This window comes from Typopeltis vanoorti, chromosome 10 (assembly GCF_054136105.1).
Source record: "Typopeltis vanoorti isolate ZY-2024b chromosome 10, IOZ_Tvanoo_1.0, whole genome shotgun sequence".
Classification (NCBI taxonomy): domain Eukaryota; kingdom Metazoa; phylum Arthropoda; class Arachnida; order Uropygi; family Thelyphonidae; genus Typopeltis; species Typopeltis vanoorti.
Genome location: NC_143558.1, coordinates 64,432,345 through 64,451,308, shown reverse-complemented (window position 1 = coordinate 64,451,308; position 18,964 = coordinate 64,432,345). Strand labels below are relative to the sequence as shown.

General features: G+C 33.7%; 1 protein-coding gene across 1 annotated transcript in view; it reads left to right on the top strand.

The window, feature by feature from the left end:
- Positions 1-18,964, top strand: part of Rat1 (5'-3' exoribonuclease 2 Rat1) — a 365,027-nt gene that overhangs the window by 30,368 nt on the left and 315,695 nt on the right. Inside the window, exons 2-3 of the mRNA XM_090399598.1 lie at positions 4,805-4,905; positions 16,110-16,237. Coding sequence (XP_090255724.1) covers positions 4,831-4,905; positions 16,110-16,237 — 203 coding nt within the window. The 5' untranslated portion in view covers positions 4,805-4,830. The remainder of the gene's footprint in view (positions 1-4,804; positions 4,906-16,109; positions 16,238-18,964) is intronic.

The following is an 18,964-nucleotide window of genomic DNA, read 5'->3' as shown; positions in this document are numbered from 1 at the left end:
TTTTGTAAAGATAACTTAACAGAGAGTTAGCTAACCTCTTTGCAAGTAAACTAGAAGTTTAATAAGTTGAATTTGTAAGCGGAGAGTAAATAAGATTGTGAGTTAAAGAAGTTAATTAGTGTTAAAGTAAATAGTTTATAATTTATGCTAAACATTTTATAAATGGATAGAGAAAGCATTCTCCCTAATGTCTAAATTCATGTATATTTCTACTAATGGTAAATAGTTCTTTTTATTAAAAGAGTGCTGCCTGTTTGTTTATTTTTACAACTGCACTGTTCCTAAATAAATCGGATTTGTGAGTGGGAAACTAACTGATATAGCCGAAGCATAAAGTTAAGTAAAAGAACACAACTGTTTGTGTAAAGTTTTATTGAAGGAATTTGTGTTAGAGAGAGAAATCTGCTGGCCATATTGAGTTTTATGCTATTAAATGATATTAGTGGTGCAGTCTAAATTAAATAAATTTTCTAGTATCTCAGGCATAAGACTTGTAGTGCGAAGGGTAGATTAACATAGTACGTAATAATATAAGCAAGACAGATTCAGAGAGAGAGAGAGAGAGAAAGCACGCACAGCTAAAAAGTATAAAGATAGATTTTAGGAATAATGGCATATAAAGATATAGAAAGTATAGAGAAAAGACATTTTAAATAAGAGCAACAAACAGAATATCATTTACAGTATCATGCAGTTATAAAATTCTTTGTAAAAGAAGGTTTAATGACAAAAGAAATTCATTTGAAGTTCATAAAAGTTTATGGGCACTTTCTCCTTTTAAGAAATTAAGAAATGGGCTGCCCAGTTTAAACATGGCCATGCCAGCCTTGAAGATGATCCATGTGAAGGACGTCCAAAAAGTGTAACAACACCAGAAATCGTTGATCAAGTGTGCGATATGGTATTGGATGACCAGTCAGTCAGAGTGCATGAAATTGCTGAGACTATAGGCTTTTCAAAAGAATGTGTAGGATATATTTTGCATGAAGAATTGCAAATGAAAAAGCTTTGCGCAAGATGGGTGTCACGGTTGTTCACAGCAGATCAAAAACGCACTCGCATGAAAATCTCTGAACAGTGCTCAGAGCATTTTAACAAGAATAAAACTGATTTTGTGCGTCGAATTATTACTATGGATGAGACTTGGATTCACCAGTAGAAACCAGAATCCAAACAGCAGGCAAAACAGTGGACAGAAGCCAGTTGTTAAGCGCCAAAGAAGACAAAGTCAGTTCCATCAGCAGGAAAGTTCATGGCATCGATGTTTTGGGATGCTAAAGGCATTTTGCTTATTAATTATCTTGAAAAGGACGAAACAGTAACCGGAGAATATTATTCCGATCTTTTAACCAGACTAGATGAAAAAATTCGTGAGAAAAGACCTGGTTTGCAGAAGAAAAAAATAATCTTTCATCAGGATAGTACACCTGCCCACAAAGGTGTTTTGACAATGGGAAAATTTAGGGATCTGCACTATGAATTGTTGGAACATCCACCCTATTCCCCAGATTTGGCTCCCTCTGACTTCTATTTCTTCCCAAAACTAAAACTCTTCCCTCGCTGGTCAGCATTTTTCTTCGAATCAAGAGGTGTTTGCAGCTGTAGAGGAGTATTTTGCAGATCTTACTGAGAACCTCTACAGGGACGGGATAATGGCGTTTTGAGCATCGCTGGAATAAATATATTCGGCTTAAGGGAGATTATGTTGAAAAATAAAAATAATTTATTATTATTATTATTATTATGATTATTATTATTATTCAGGCCTCCAAGTAGTCAAAAGACTCATCGAGGGAGGTCCTTCCTAAGACATAAAGTCTGTCAAGACTCATCAAGGGGAGGTCCCCCCCTGAGAAACACAAAGTCTATCATACCACTCTTTAAACTCACTGACCGTTCTCGCTCCCACCACTCCATCAGGCAATGCATTCCACGGCTCAACCACCCTCCACACAAAGAAACCACTCCTTACCCTCTTGCTCACAGTTTCCTTTCGTAACTTCCAGGGATGGCCTCTTGTCATCACTCCTTCCCGCTGTTCAACCAAGCGAAAGAACTCCCCAGTGTCAACCCTGTAACCACCTCTCAACAGTTTAAAAGTCTCAATCATATCGCCTCTCCTTCTATCCACCAAACTCTGCAGTCCACATTCTCTCAGCCGATCCTCATAACTATCCTTGTACAGTCCTGAAACCATCTTTGTCATCCGTCTTTGTATCCTTTCCACAGTTAATTTATCCCCTTCAAATCCTGGGGACCAAATCTGAGAACAATAGTCCAAGTGTGGTCTGATCAGAGACTTATACAACGGAATGATAACCCTCTTATCTCTGGAGGTCAGTGTCCTTCTCATTTCAAAAATAATTTTGAAGTTATAAATTAGTTTTTTCATTGTTATGTCTAGAACTTTTCAAACCACTCTTGTATGATAGTTCCATTGTACAAGGGTGGTGCAAAAACTGATGTGTCAAACTACCGACCTATCAGTATTTCTGTTGTGGTAGTGAAGATTTTAGAGAAATTGGTAAGAACTTGTATACAGAAATGGACAGACAAACAAGCTATACTCTGCAAGGAGCAGCATGGATTTACTAAAGGAAGGTCATGTTTTAACAATTTGCTTATATTTTATAATAATTTTACGGTTGAGTTGGATAAAGGGAATGGATGCACTATGATAATGTTGGATTTTTCTAAAGCATTTGATAGGATACCACCTGAAAGGCTGTTGTATGAACTGGAGAATATGGGATTGGAATATAAACTCTTTGACAGACATATCAAAAAGTGGCATACAGTCGGTGTGAATCTGCTAAATTTAAGATGATCGGTGGTGTACCTCAGGGTTCAGTCCTTGGCCCATTGTTGTTCAATCTATACATGAATGACATTAGGAAGAGCCTAACATCAGATATGCAATTGTTTGATGCAAAAATAGGCAGGACAAAGGCAAACAGGGATGCTACTGATATCCAGCACTTACAAAATGATTTGAATAGGTTGCAAATTTGGGCAAACAAAAATGGCTGTCAGTTTAATGTTAGTAAGTGTAAAGTGATGCACTTAGGCATGATTAGAGTTCCAGCGGCATATTATATTAGCGGGGTTATGCTACAAGAAACTGAGGAGGCAAGGGATCTTGGCGTATTGGTGGATAGGAATTTGAAGTTCAAAGGTCACATAGCAAAAGTTGCAAATACAACTCAGAGGATAATTGCAATGTTGAAGCGAACCTTGACATGCAAGGATCAGTAAGCCGTTTTGTCTCTTTATAAGACCTTGATACAATCGCACTGGATTATTGTGGACAGATTTGGTCTCCTGGGTTCCAAGGGATAAAGAAGCTGTGGAAAGGGTGCAAAGAAGAGTTACAAAGATTATATCCAGTTTGTGGTATTTAGATTATTAGGACAGATTGCAAGTATGTGGATTGCAGGCGTGATATGATAGAGGTTTATAAACTTTTGAATGGGTGTTATAGGATATCGTCTAATGAAATTTTTCATTATATGGAAGGTGGGAAAAGAAGACAAGGGGGAGCATCCATGTGAGTTAAGTTTGCAGTCAAGAAAGGGTAAGAACTAGGTTTTTCTCTCACAGAGCAGTGAAGTGAGTGGAATAGTTTGCCTTTAGGCAGTGGTGAGCTATGGAAATTTTAACAATGGGCTCGCATCATCGAGCAAAAAAAAAAAGCCGTATTTCACACAAAAGCGTTTATAATACAACTTGTGTACAAATGCCAATCAAAAAGTATGAGGGGACAATCAACCTGTAAAAGTTATCATTTTTAAACAAATCTTTCATGATCTAAACATGAAATATTTGCACATAATCATCTGTGTTAATTTATCTTACATAAGAAAAACATTTTTTAACTATCAAAATATAATAATAAAATCTTTTATAATCACACATATGAAATAGTCTGCATTTTTTATAAACAAAATAAATTTCTTTTGTTTGCAATAGAAGTTTTTATGACAATCTATAAATAATAAATAAATATTATCTAAACACAATAATATTGAAGTATGTTATATTTCTCTCGTTTTTATACTTCAAATGATAATCAACGGTACCAATCAAGGGGCATTATTTTATAGTCCTATTTATTTCTATGCAATTAATAAAAGTGAATTCTTATTTGTAAAATGGTAGTAACAGTAACTATAATATTTAATTTAATTTAATAAAATCACTTTGTTAGGTTACCTTATGAGTTTTTTGCTTAATATATTTCAAAAAATTGTTTTTGTTTTTTTTTGAAAAAATAAAAAAATAAACAAGAAGAACAAGGGGCTTGCAAATTTGAGAAAAATTTAACAAAGGGCTTGGGCGACCCCCCACGAGCCCCTTATAGCTCACCAAGTTAGTGCATATAGTGTGAATGAATTCAAGAGAACATTATGACAGTTGGTCTCCCACTACGATCTCAAAGGTGTTATTTTTCTTTTAATACTATATACAATCAACTCTCATTGTAGCAAATTAGAGTGAGAGTTGATTATTTATATAGAGTTTTAAAATAAGAATTTGCTATAGTGAATTTCCCCTAATAGCATTGTATGTATATCCATTGGTACATGGTATGTTATAATGCTGTTTGCTATAGTGAGTTTGTATTCAAGGGATATTAGCTTGTCAAGAGCATTCTTTACAAATGTTCATATGTTATACTGGATCCAGCCTTTTTTGTGAACTACAGTAGCATAGTATTATATATTTCAGTGCCCTTTTTAAATTTAATTGATTTTTGTGCTTTTATTTGTGAGAGTTTATCACTTACAAATTGTTTTAATTTCAGTAAATTGATAAGTAACTGATTTTGCAATGGGAGTGCCAGCCTTTTTTCGTTGGCTAAGTAGGAAATATCCTTCCATTGTCGTGCACTGTATTGAAGAAAAAGTAAGCATTTATATTTCCTTTTTAATAAATATTTCAGTTGTCAAATGTATTAAAAACTTAAATTTTTCATTTAATAGTATTTTATTTTTTCATGTGTTACATTACCTTGTCATTCTTCAGTTTTGCAATATTTAAGTAGTAATGACAAAGTAGGCAGTTGAATTTAATCATATTATAATCTTGAAGGTGCCAGTAATGAAGTTATGGAATTCAATGAGTCATAGAAAGGATAACTGACTTAAAGAAAAAGGCAAAAATCTATAAATTAAAGCTGACAAGAAATTATATTCTTGGTTTAATAGTTTACCCAAGTGTAAGCAAACAGAGTTTGCTCGTGAAGTAACTTCACATCTGGGCAACTCTTATATAGAGGCTATTAACTTCACATCTCTTGCCTTAGTATCTCATAATGCAAAGCACATATCCTTACAGACATGTATAATGCTATGCATTATGGGAAGGATAATTCAGACTGGTTTTGACCTTTATTGAGGTCTCATAAGTGAGAGCCAGACCAGGAAGTGATGCCAAGGTTGAAGTAATGCAGAAGTCATATTTCCATATACAAGTAGCCAAAAAAAGGTGTCACACCTTATTACTAAAATATGCTGGATTAGAGATAGATGTAGCTAGATATAGCTAGAGATAACTTTGCATTGTGGGATACCAAGGCAAGTGATGTGAAATCATTAGCCTATATACGAGTTAGCTCAGTAGTGAAGTTACTTCACATGCAAACTTTGTTTGCATACACTTGGATATAGGATTAAACCAAGAATATAATTTCTTGGCATCTTTAATTTATAGTATAACCAAGTGGAAAAACTTTCAACAGACAAACTAGTTTTTGAAGACCAAACCAGTATAATATAAAACTAATTACAAAGTTATCAGAATTATGAAAATTTAAATAAATGACAGTGCTAATAATAATGGTGAATACTTGTAGGGAAATTTTCTGTTATGAAGAAAAGCTAAGGTAATTTGTATGTTAGCTAAACATAAGTTGTAGGAAGAATTTATCAAGAATACAGAATATCATAAAGGTAAGAAATATTTTCTGGATGGTACTGAAAAATATGGACTAGTGGAAACAAGACCATATCAGACAATTAAACAGGTAAAACAAAAACTGAAGATATCAAGTTCCTTGAGTGTACCCTCAGGGGATGTGTGTGTGGTAGGATATTATGTTAGTACTGTAAAAATTCGATGTTGCCAAAATAAATCATCTAAAAACATCAACTTTTTACAGTAGGAATTCACCTGAATAAGTTTTGTAAAAATGTATATTTTAACCATCTATGTAAAGCCATCTGTATAAAGAGAAAATAAGCCCAAAGGGGAATTAACTCGCTCATTGTTTAAGAAGGGATGTAGAAGTAATGAGACTAAGAGCATTGCCTGAAATTCGGCATGTCTTTTGAAGATTGTGTACAAGATCCATTGCAGGTGACCTTCAAGGTCAATATTGAAAGGGCACGGCGTGAATCAAAAGGGAAGGCCCGTAGGCAAGATTAAGGCAGTAAAGGGTGGAAGTATGATTGTCATCGAATTTTCAAGAAACATAATACAGGGTTCTCCAAACTACTAGCAAGACTCGTACGTGGACGCTAGTGGTCCCAAAAACTTAATCAAAGGTGCAGGGACTCTGGTGTATAAAAGGGTTGGTTCGAAGATGACGGGGGGGGCTTCCCTTTCTTCATCCTGAGTGATCCATCCACGAGAGATCGAGGACGAGGTGTCGTATTTTCCAGTGGGGAAGACGGAGAGGCCCGTCCACAGATAGTCGTTCCAGTCACAGCCAAAAATATCCGGAGGCGATAAGTTAAGGAGATTTCTTGCCGTATTGGTCCTGATGTCGAGTAAGCACGTGACCTGACCTACACAGAAATCCTTCGCTGGACAGTTCAAGATGCTGGAAAAAGCCTACCCTATATCCCGCCAGCTACCACGACTATTCATCGGTGCCTTATAATGCTTCGAGGAGAATTCCAAAACACGGAACGGAGGAGAGAAACCCCACTCAAGCACGCCGGAATAAGGAAAGAAGGACGGAAGACACATATAAGATAGAGAGAGACCCATGTGAGTCTATTTTTTTCATAGTTTGTTTGTGATTTAAGAAAGGATTCCCTCTTGAACTGCTAAGTTGTCTGGTTTAAGGAGATAGTATTTAGAAAGTCAACATTTCTCATAAAAGTGTAAAATAGCTAATGAGTGAAACATGAGCACAGTTAATTTCCTTGGGAGAAAATATTGAGCTATTGAAATTTCTTTGATTGATTATATATGTACTTATGATTGAATTTTATAATGGAGTATGTTCCTGATGTCATACCATTGGAATGTTTGAAACTCAATGAGGTAGATTGTATAAATATTATTGCCTAGATTATGATTAAGTACTTGAAAGGAATGAGATTCTGAGAGATATATTTGTATACATGTATATTGTATTTTGATAGACACTAAATCGGGAATATTAAGCGCACCTAACGAATTCATGTTATGTGTATAACTTCCTGATAGTTTTAATATAAAGTATGCCGTTTGAAAGTCTAAGTAAGTGTGAAAGAATTCAATAGAAACCAAAGTTGAGTGATTGAGAAAGACTAAGAATTACCCTCCATAAATGAATCTTGCGATTTCATGTGATGTATAATTATTTGATCAGAAATTAAACTTGTTATTGTTGATAAAAATAGTTGTTCGATTCAATCTTTTTGCAATGCACTGATTCAAAAATAAACTAGGACCTGATAGCGGAACCCCAATGATTAGTAGTGATTTTTGAGTAAATTTTGCCATGACTGCAAACCTTGACTGAAATAGGATAAGTGATTAATTGATCTACTAGGGTATAAAATCTTACTTTTGCCTATAGGGGATTTTCAGAGGCACAGTCTTCAATCAAATAAATATCTGGAGATCCCAGACAAGAAAAATTATACTTATAGTAGAACAATAAACAAGTGAAATGATAGAAAACGAATATTAAGTTGAAGAAACATTAAAGATCTAAGAATATATATATAGCCAAAAACGAACAAGTATTACAGTACCACATGTTTACGTTATTACTAACTTCCTCTGAGAAATTTTCCTCTAAATTAATTTATGACGTATATGAACATAAGGCATGATAATTAATAAACTACATAAAATGGATTACTTACATATATATTTTTATTAGTGGAAAATTTTCACCCTAGTCTCAAGGGCATCTTCAGTACGACTTCTAAATTATACAAAAGAACAGAAACTGGTATATTCAACAATGACATGTGCAAACTACATGTACGTGATTAAGGTTCTAGTAAAAATAACTTGAACAAGATTTAATAACAAATAATTAAGTTATTCTGGAATTTGTGAATTCTGTTTCTCATAAGAGAGATAATTTAAAGTCCATCGTTTCTATTTAGATTCGGTCGATGTAGCAAAAATTTTATATTAATAAAAATATATGTGTAAGTAATCCATTTTATGTTCTTTATTTATTTGTTACTTGTCATGACACCAGTATTGTCAGATCTTACATTTCAGTCTTTTGAGATAATTGAACTGGAAATCACCTTAATCTTGGTCATTCTGAGTATCTTTTCATGCCCTTAGACACCAATTTTGCTAACCTTTCTCTCCCATTCTGTTTAAGTGATAAATTAGCCTTGCTTACATGTTCTTGCCTGCTAATAATCTCATGTTTCTTTCTAATAACTTCATTTTTTCTGCATTTCTGCCATACACATCAGATTTTTCTCAGAATTTTTATATTGGTGGTTTCTAGTCTTTGATCAATATTATTTCTAACTCAGATCCAGATTCGTAAGTTAAAAATTTGATTAACCACCTTACCGGCCATTAAAGATCAAATATGCATCCTCAGAAGCTTCGTATCCATCATAAATTTCAATGTAATGGTATTACAATTTTAATATGCACTTCGCATCCATGGAAATGTGGACGTATATATACGTCCTGGCCGGTATTGTGGTTAAACATCGTCTTGTGTGCTGCTAGTACAGTGTTTTGGCATTTATTTTTTATTATGTATACAATTATTTATTGGCATCCTAGTTTTGTTTATTCTGTTATCCCTTTCCAAATTTAATTTGCCATCTTAATTAAAAATTAAATCTGAAATATCATACTTCTATAGATCATCACTGAGAATGCACTTGATGTTATCTGTATTTCTACCCATAGTTTTGTCTTTTAATTGCTGATTTTCATACCACATTTCACTCTATTTTCTTTTATAATATAATCTGTATAAATTAAAAATAATAGTAAACATAGTGTGCACCCATGTTTTATACCTAATTTTACATCAAACCATATTCCTTTGCCTCCTTCAATTCTAACTACTGATTAGAACTTAAATAGAAACTATATATATATATATATATATATATATATATATTGCTCTGTATAATATTCCATTTACACCATATAACTGCAGTGCTTTGAATAGCTTTTCTCTTAGCATCTTATCATATGTCATTGGAAATTTTCCCCACTTGGTTAGACTATAATAAATTTAGTTTAATCCTTTATCCAAGTGTAAGCAAAGAAAGTTTGCACTGAAGTATCTTCAGGATTGATGCAACTCGTGTACCATGAGTTGCCTCAGTTTGCTTACATTTGGATAAAGGATTAAACTAAATTTATTATAGTCTAACCAGATAGTCGAACAGGTTTTGCCATTGAGAAAAGAAAACATTGAGCCAGGTTAGCATGTGGTGAAATTGATTGTAAAGATTTAAACAAAAAAATCAGAACTTTATGATGGACTCAAGAAGTTAAAAAGAGAAGAAATCATTATCATATTGAGAGTTGCTGGCAAGCAAGTCAGCAAGTGCAATCAGAGAATGCATAGGAAAATGAAAGAAAGATAAGCCATGAATAAAAGCAAATAATTATGGAGGTGGAAAATGTTTTGGAAGCTAATCAAAAAAAACTTTAGAGATAGAGGAAAGAATAGGGTATAAGGAATCAGAGATCATTAAGTTGACATAAAAACTAAGAAAGATATCTTGGATGGCTGGAGTAAATCACATGCGAAGTGGCAAAAACTTTCTTCAAGTTTTGCCACTGAGTTGTCAAGATTTGTTTCAGGTTTTCAGTTTCTTTCATTTTCTTGAAAAATATTTGTATATTTGAGTCAAGTACTCTTTTGTATTTTTAGAAAATTTTAAATATTTTAGAAACTTCTTGAGCAAGAAGTTTCTAAAATTAGGATGAAGGCCATAATTATTTTATCAATTTTTTTTTTTTAAATATAACCATTAGAGATGAAAGTAGTTCTTATAAATGACAGTTCATTATTTAAATGAGAATCAATAGAACATAGCTTATGTGCACAGTGAACTAAAGCTTTAATCATGCCATATTTTATACAGGGATGATGATGATGAGAAGTAGCATTAATATATTTACCAGTATGGGTTGGTGTCCTGTATACTAAGAATTGTAGGCTGCCATTAAGTTGAAGTAGAATAAGAAATTCCAGAAAGGGGAGACAGTTGTTATTCTTGAGTTCAGAATTGAATTAATTTTACCAAGAAATTTGTGAAGTTCAGACAAGGAAAAGTTCTATACAGTAAAAACATCATCAATATATCTGTACCAAATAGATGGATTAGGAGAAAATAAACATTGATAATATGCTGTTAAATGTTCGATAAAATAATTTGCTGGAGCAAGGAAAATAGAGACTCCATTGCAGTCATATCTTCTTGTGCAGTTTGTTTTGAACTAAAGTAACCTGAATTTATGTGACAAATTCAAATAATTTGCAATATCTACAATATCAGGAGAAAAATCACTGGGAGTAATTCTGTTATAGCCATACAGATGTTTATGAAGAGTGAAACTACAACAAAACTTTCCATTTTGGGAAGTCATCCTAAGTAACACTCCTCATTCCTCTGTTTCTTAATATTGTAATTATTTAAATTTATTTCTTTGAATTCTAATGGTTGTTATAAAAAAAATTATCCTCTTGAAATTATTAGCCTATATTGTTTTATGCAGTTGCAATTTAAATGTTCTTATTGTGGTTATCTGTTTTCAATTATATTGATAACGGATAGGAAACCCAGCCAAAAATTTTACAAATAATAAATATTTTTTCCTTATGTAAGTGTTATCCAAGAAATTAAGCTTCCCTTTTTATACTCGCCGTATAAGACGACCCATGATTTCGAAGGAGCCTTTGATATTTAGGTCTATTAAGTTTTGTAGGTTTGAAAAAGGCATATGAAAATCCTTTCCTGTAATGTTACATGGTGATCAGCATTCATTTCTATAAAATTATGGCAACGACACGAATTGTTAACATGGTTGTTGTCTTCATGATTTTATAGAAATGAAGGCATAAGAAAAGATGCCAAGAAAAAAATTTCAAACTGCTATGTTCTATGAAGTAACCCATACTTTATGTTTGAGCTGTAAGTCAGCAGTTAGACTTTGAAGGAGGCATAGGAAGGTGGTTTGAAATCAGGTGTGAGAGGTGCACATTAATATTCGCTGTTATTCATTATCTATTATCAAAAATATTATGAAGGAAAGTGACATGATATCAAAATGGAGATGTTAAAATCAAAACTCTTTATGTAATGATGTTATATTCCTAAATAAATCTAGTACAAATCTGCATGATTCCTTGTTTAAATTGAATAACTGCTTAATAAGTTTATTTTTCACTTGGTTAGAGTATAATAAATTTAGTTTAATCCTTTATCCAAGTGTGAGCAACACAAAGTTTGCACCTGAAAGTATCTTCAGGACTGGGGTAAGGTGATACAACACTAGGACAACTCGTTGCAAAGGTGTAGCAAGCTACCAACACTCCTGTCCCAGTATCTCCTATAATGCAAAACACATCTCCTCGTGGATATGTCTAATGTTATGCATTAAGGGAAGGGCCACTACCCAGACTAGTTTCGACCTTTATTGAGGTCTCTTCAGTGGGAGCCAGGCCCAAGCTGAGATACCAGGCAGAAGCATTCACAGGTCATCTCTACCTAAATGTTGCCAAATGGTGTGCCACCCTTTTTTAATAAATTACTCTGGATTTAGAGAAAGATGTTGAAAGTTTATTTTATATTTTATTTAAATGTATACAACACCAGGGCAACGAGTTGCCCTGGTGTTGTATCACCTTACCTGGGGTAAGGTGATACAACACCAGTCCTGAAGATACTTTCAGGCGCAAACTTTGTTTGCTCACACTTGGATAAAGGATTAAACTAAATTTATTAAACTGCTTAATAAATTTGGTACAAAAATCAGCAATAAAAAGACATAGATAATGAAAATAAGCAGAAACATCAACTACATTCTGAATGGAAACATCTTGGGCACTATTTTTAGTGAAGATGGCAAATTAAATATGGAAATACATAACAGAATTAGTGTAGCTGATATGGTTGGAAGTTAGATGAATAAATTTATATGGAATAGGAGAGAAAACAGTCAAAACACTAAACCAGCTATATATAAGAGTATTCAAACCAGTTTTAACATGTGGATCTGAATGCTACGGTTAGAAATATAAAACTTGATCAAATACTGGAGACTTCAGATATGAGAGTTCTGTGAAAGATGACACCCTTTCAGCTACACATCTTGGGGGAAAAGAAAAAAACGTTGCAGCTGGTGAGGACAGGCAATTAGGGGGAATGAATGTTGTGTTTTTGGAAGCCAGGAACTGTCAAACAATCAGAGTCTAGTGTGTTGTCATGGTGGAGAACTCAATTGTTCTTCTGCTTGTCCTGAATGTTTTAAAACCTCACAGTAAAACTTACCATTGACAGTTTGACTGGGGGGGGGAGATTTCCTTGTAGCTTGTCACTGGTTATGACCCTGGAGATGATGTTGGGGGATCATCTCTAGTTTGATCTTTGAGCTTCCTGCAGACAGCAACATGATGTTCTTTTTAGTTGTCATTCAGCAATCTTGGTACAAATTTTGCAGCACTGCATCTCATGTTCGTCCTACAGTGCATTGAACTGTCCTGTATGACTGTCCTGTGATGTCACAAATGTCATGGATAGCTCACCTATGATCTGCTAGGATAGCCTTGCTCACTTTTACGATATTTTCTGGTATTGTGCCTGTCAGCAGTCTTCCAGAACGCTCACCATTGTTGACAGATATCTGCCCATTCTTGAAGGGTTTATACTACAATAAGTTTTATTTTGGCTCATAGCATTATCATCAAATGCTTCCTTAAACAATCATTAGGTTTCTGCAGCAGTTTTTTTTTTTTTGAGGTTACAGAAAAATTTGATGCAGATTCTTTGCTTCTTAAAATCTGCCATTTCAGTTGGGAAAGAAAATCGCTAAACCACTAAAACACAATGTTACAAAAGCGCAAGTAACCCAAGAATGCAGTCTCTCAGCTTGCCAGCTGTTAGCATACGGATTCACAAAGGGTACTGCTCGTCCCTTAGTGGCAGAAGGCCGTACTGCAACCAGTTTATGTACATTGTTCAAATTCTCCTTTTAGTAGCACCTCATAGAACATCAAAATAATGGGTTCATCAATTGAATTACCGTATATGTCAGTGTATAAGACTACTCTCAAATACTGCAGGAAATCCTACGAAATCATGGGTCGTCTTATACGGCGAGTATAAAAAGGGAAGCTTAATTTCTTGGATGAACATTTAGGTAGTTACAATACATTGTTATATAAGAAAATAGGCAGTGTTTATAAACAAATCAGATTAATTTTTTGTTACATAAATTTATTTAAAATATTACAATAGATGTAAAAGAACAAATAATTATTAACCTCGATTTTCATGTTAATTTTTTTCATCATCTGTTGAAAATAGTTCTTCAGATTCATTGTTTAAATGATTGTCATAAGGATCCCAATTCAAATGCAGTGAATTGATTTTGTTTTCACCATCATCAGTGTACCTCTATCCATAAGATTAGAGGTACCACACTTTTTAAATGATTTTATTACGGTCTCTACTTTTACTTTATTCCATGCTTTGATCACAAAATTGCACAGCATATCAAGTGATGCAGCGCACATAAATCCACCGTTTGTAAATGATTTTTCACCAGTCAAAATCCAATTATTCCACTCTTCTCGCATGTGATCTTTAAATGATTTGTTCAAGTAGACGTCTAGTGGTTGCAATATAGAAGTTAAACCTGGTATAACAGCAGTTTTTGTGTGTTTTTTTTTTTTTTCTTGAAAAGGTTTAGTATTCTCAGTTAAATGACTGCGAAACATATCCCATCCTAATAAACTGCATTTCTTCATTATACCGCCTGGTCCACACATTATTTATCCATAATTTCACACCATTTTCGTCCATCCATCCTTTTCCGCGAAAATATACAAAAACACCTGAAAGAAATTTTATCTTAGGTTTAGTTTTACGTTTGAAGATGATCATTGGTTTTTAACTTGGTTCCATCAGCCAAACACAACAACAAAACCTTAAACCTTGTTTTTTCATGACCTGTACTTCGAACTAGCACACTCTTACTACCTTTAGACTCCACTGTTTTATTGCTTATCATATCAAAGCTCATAGAAGTTTCATCCATATTTCCAATATTTGACAATAGAAATTTATGTTCTTGTCTCAACTAAATAATAAATTTATGGAAACTGGTAAGTTTGTGGTCAAGAGCTGCTGGTAGTTTTTGAGCAATTTTCATTTTTTGTTGAATTACCAGATTTTGTCTGTTCATAAAACAAGTACACCATCCTGAAGTAGCTTGAAATTCTATACTTTCATCCTTTTTAGTGTGTATGCTCTAATCATATTTCTTGTAACAAGATAACCATTCTACCTTTGTTTGAATACCTATTCTGCAATGTGATTTTCCAGTTGCGGCCATCAGGTAATCCCCGTTCTCATCATACATTTTTTCTTTGGCAATTTTTTTAAAATATCTTCTTTCTTTCTCCATTCTCTTACCATCTTCTTGGTTATGTCAAACTTTCTTGCAGTAGCACAGTTATGTTTTGCTTTGTGTAGTTTGCTTTGTCATTTCAATTAACTTTATTTTAAATCGAGCTTCATACTTTCTTCGTTTTGTTGCTGGTGCCATGATTTTAAATAGCAATTTTAATAATCCTAAAATTAAAAAAAAATGCAAAATTAATAATTAATTAAAATTGGAGCTAATCACTTTTAATTAGGATAATTCGCGTAAATACTAAATCTATGCTATGCAAAAAAAATAACGGATATAACAACAATACCTAATGTTGCATTAATACAAGAAAGAAGAAATTGGGGAGGTCATCTTATACAACTGACATAAGCTTAAAACCTAAAATTTAGGCCTCGTCTTATACACCGACATATACAGTAATTTTTTTAAAATTTTGAAATGCATGATAATACATGTTTTTGTTCGTATGTCTTGTAAGTTCAATATGTTAATTAATTTTTTTCCCAGAAAAATTCTCTAAAATTCTATGTGCATCTTATATCATGAAGGATATGATGTGTGTATACGATATCTTCAAGTTTGCTATAGCTAACCTGTTGTTGTGACCAATTATAAGTTTTAGTTTGTTTAAGTTAAGGGATATTACATCCCATATAGTTTCTTAGCCGAATAAGAAACTCAAAGAGTTTCATGCCGAATATAGTAGAAACTATATAAAGTTCGGCGATTCCAAGCATACCTTGCACTACCTTTAGGGTCAGTTGCTGCAGTATCCAGGTATTTGCTTACCCTTGGAATCACCGAAATTTATATAGTTTCTACTATATTCAGCATGAAACTCTTTGAGTTTCTTATTCGGCTAAGAAACTATATGGGATGTAATATCCCTTAACTTAAACAAGTTATATGTCACCGAATTGAAGCCTTTGGCTCTTCATATATCTAATAAGTTTTTAGATTTCTATCATTATAACAAATTCATCTGTTCTCACGATATTTCACTGATTAAAATCTATCATCCATCTACCATTGTAATTTTTTTGATATTGTTTATCCTAGGTATGTCAGAAGGTACATTTCTGTTCTCAGTAATACTGATACAATTTGTTGTTTGAAACTAAAAGAAAAGCATAGAATTTCACTATTATGAGAAATTTGGATACTTTCTATACCTTTCCTTTTTTAGAAAAAAAAATTATCTTTGTTGATCCAAATTATATTATATATCATGATTATGTGAATGTATTTTTTTTAACTTCTAATAGGGTGCAATTATTGATGGGGTGAAAGTTCCAGTGGATTCCTCACAACCAAATCCTAACAGAGTTGAATTTGACAATCTTTACCTTGATATGAATGGCATAATACATCCATGTTGTCATCCAGAAAACAAGTAAGTAATATCTAATTTTAACTTTCAATAAAAAAATAACTCCTCAGGAATGCAGTTCTTTAGCTGATTGAGCATTATATTAAATCAGTGAGATTGACACATAAGGGATCACTTCTTTTTTTCTTAGTTTTTTTTACCAAAGGTTTTAAGTTCAGAATTAAAAATGAAGTACAGAAAATGTTAAACTACACTGCTCAAAACAATTTGGGGGATAATTTGGTTTTCGTGCAAATTATAAAGTTATAAAAATAATTTACAAATGTAATGCATTTAGTTTAAAAAATTCTTAATATACAACAGTGTAGAACACGCAACTGCATACAAAATCATAAGACTTGTTGAAACGTGTCTTAGTCGTATTAGCATGTGGAGGGGTATAAAAGCATGGCTTGTTGCACTCACTTCCACAGTGCATAATTATCACTTAAATTGTAAACTTCTGTCACCTACCATCCATTATTTTGTTAAAAATGGCTGAGCAACATGTAATCCCGGAATCCATGGGTTGGAGAGCTGTTGGTCAATTAGAAGCTGGACAAACGCAGCAAATTGTCGCTCAAGTGTGTTATGTATCTCAAAGTGTAATTTTGTAACTTTGGAATCACTTACTGGAGACAGGATATGTTTGCCGAAGACAAGGTCGCCTATCATTAACAACTTCAAGAGACGATCAGTATTTGTCATTACTTGCCAGAAGAAATCAACCATCTAATGCAACACAACTTCGAAGCGAACTTGTTGCAGCAACAGGGAGGCTGGTATCGACACAGACAGTACGAAGTCGTCTTCCTGCCATAGGTTTACATGCCTGAAGACCAACGATTTGTATTCCATAGGAAAGATTGACTTCTATTTGGGTTTATAGGTCAGATTTATTTCAAACTAAGTTATACCAACTAGTTTCGCCAACTATAGCTGTTGGCTTCATAAGGATAGAAGATATATATAGATGTAAGACCACTTAAACACTAAAACTGTAAATGAACCGAACATAATTGCATTTTTACAAAAAAAAAACAGAAGAATACGTACATCACATGCATAGAGCACATATGATCTCACTTGTTGTTATGTAGGAATGTTCTATAATTTGTAGCAAAATTTAAGTCTGGCAAGTTTAAAGATCTAATGAGGATCTTCCAGATCTCAGGCAGAATTAATCATTGGTTTCTATTTATGTTTTGTTTTGAACGAATAACTGTTGTGGCATCTTTTATCATTCGGGAGTGGAAATCTACCTCTAAATAGGGCATGGAGCTTTTGCCCCATTCTATGGTATGGTTTGTCCTAGAGAAATGAAAGGCTAACCCCGATTTGTCTTCTCTGTTATTGTTTACGTGTCCTATGTGTTCCTTTTTCCTGATTTCAAAACTTCTAGAAGTCTGGCCAATATAGTTCAAGCTGCACATGCAGGGGATATTGTAGACTCTAGCATATTTATAAAAAGGATGACCGTCTTTTGGAGATCTTAAGAATTGGCGGATGGTCTCTGAAGGTTTAAAAGCGACTCGTATTCCATGTGGCTTGAGGAGTCTGGAAACTTATTGGAAACTATCCCCTTAAACGGAATTACGATAGTGGAATTATAATGTATATCTTCAGGCAGTCTTTGTGGGGATCACAGAAATGTATCGTGTGGATCAATTTTCTAGGATAACCATTCTTTGTAAGGTTATTTGATATCAGGGAGAGTTCATCTTTGAGGTCTTTATCATCTGTTGTAATGTGACAGGCTTTATTTTATAGCATGTGTACAATGCTAAGTTTCTGAGAAATGTGGTGTGAAGAAGTGAAGTGCAAGAATTGACCTATATTGGTTGGTTTGCAATAGACTGTAAGGCCGATGCGTCCATCTGTTTGTTTCTTAATTAAAGTGTCCAGAAATAGTAATTGGTTTTCTTTCTCAAGTTCTAAAGTGAATTTAATGTTGTGGCACAAAGAGTTGATCTTGCTTAGAAACTCGAACAGATCCTTTTCAGTGTTTTTCCAAACAATAAAAATGTCATCCATATATCTCCACCACACTGCAGGTTTGTTTAGGGTTTAATTGAGATAAAATTTTACTGTCAAATTTCTCCATGAAGAGATTTGCACAAGGTGGTGAAAGAGGACTTCCCATTACAAGGCCTGATAATTGTTGATAAATAGTTTTATTCCATAGGAAAAAGTTGGATTTTAAACAACGATGGAACAGAGAAGTGATGTCTTGGGGGAAGAGGCTTCTTAAAATGTCGATTACTTTCTCTACTGGAATGTTGGTGAATAAAGATGTAACATCCAGGCTTGCCAGAAGATCTGTATTGGAGATCGAGATGTTGCTTAATTTCTTCGCCTACTTATTTATTATCAAAACACCTTGCAGATCTCCTTATGGCACACATCTGTAATTCGGATACTTACATACGCAACTCACAACATTTCGTGGAGAAATTAAGCAACATCTTGATCTCCAATACAGATCTTCTGGCAAGCCTGGATGTTGCATCTTTATTCACCAACATTCCAATAGAGGAAGTAATCGACATTTTAAGAAGCCTCTTCCCACAAGACATCACTTCTCTGTTCCATCATTGTATAAAATCCAACTTTTTCATATGGAATAAAACTATTTATCAACAATTATCAGGCCTTGCAATGGAAAGCCCTCTTTCACCACATTTCTCAGAAACTCAGCATTGTACGCATGCTAAAAAATAGAGCCTGTCACATTACGACAGATGATAAAGA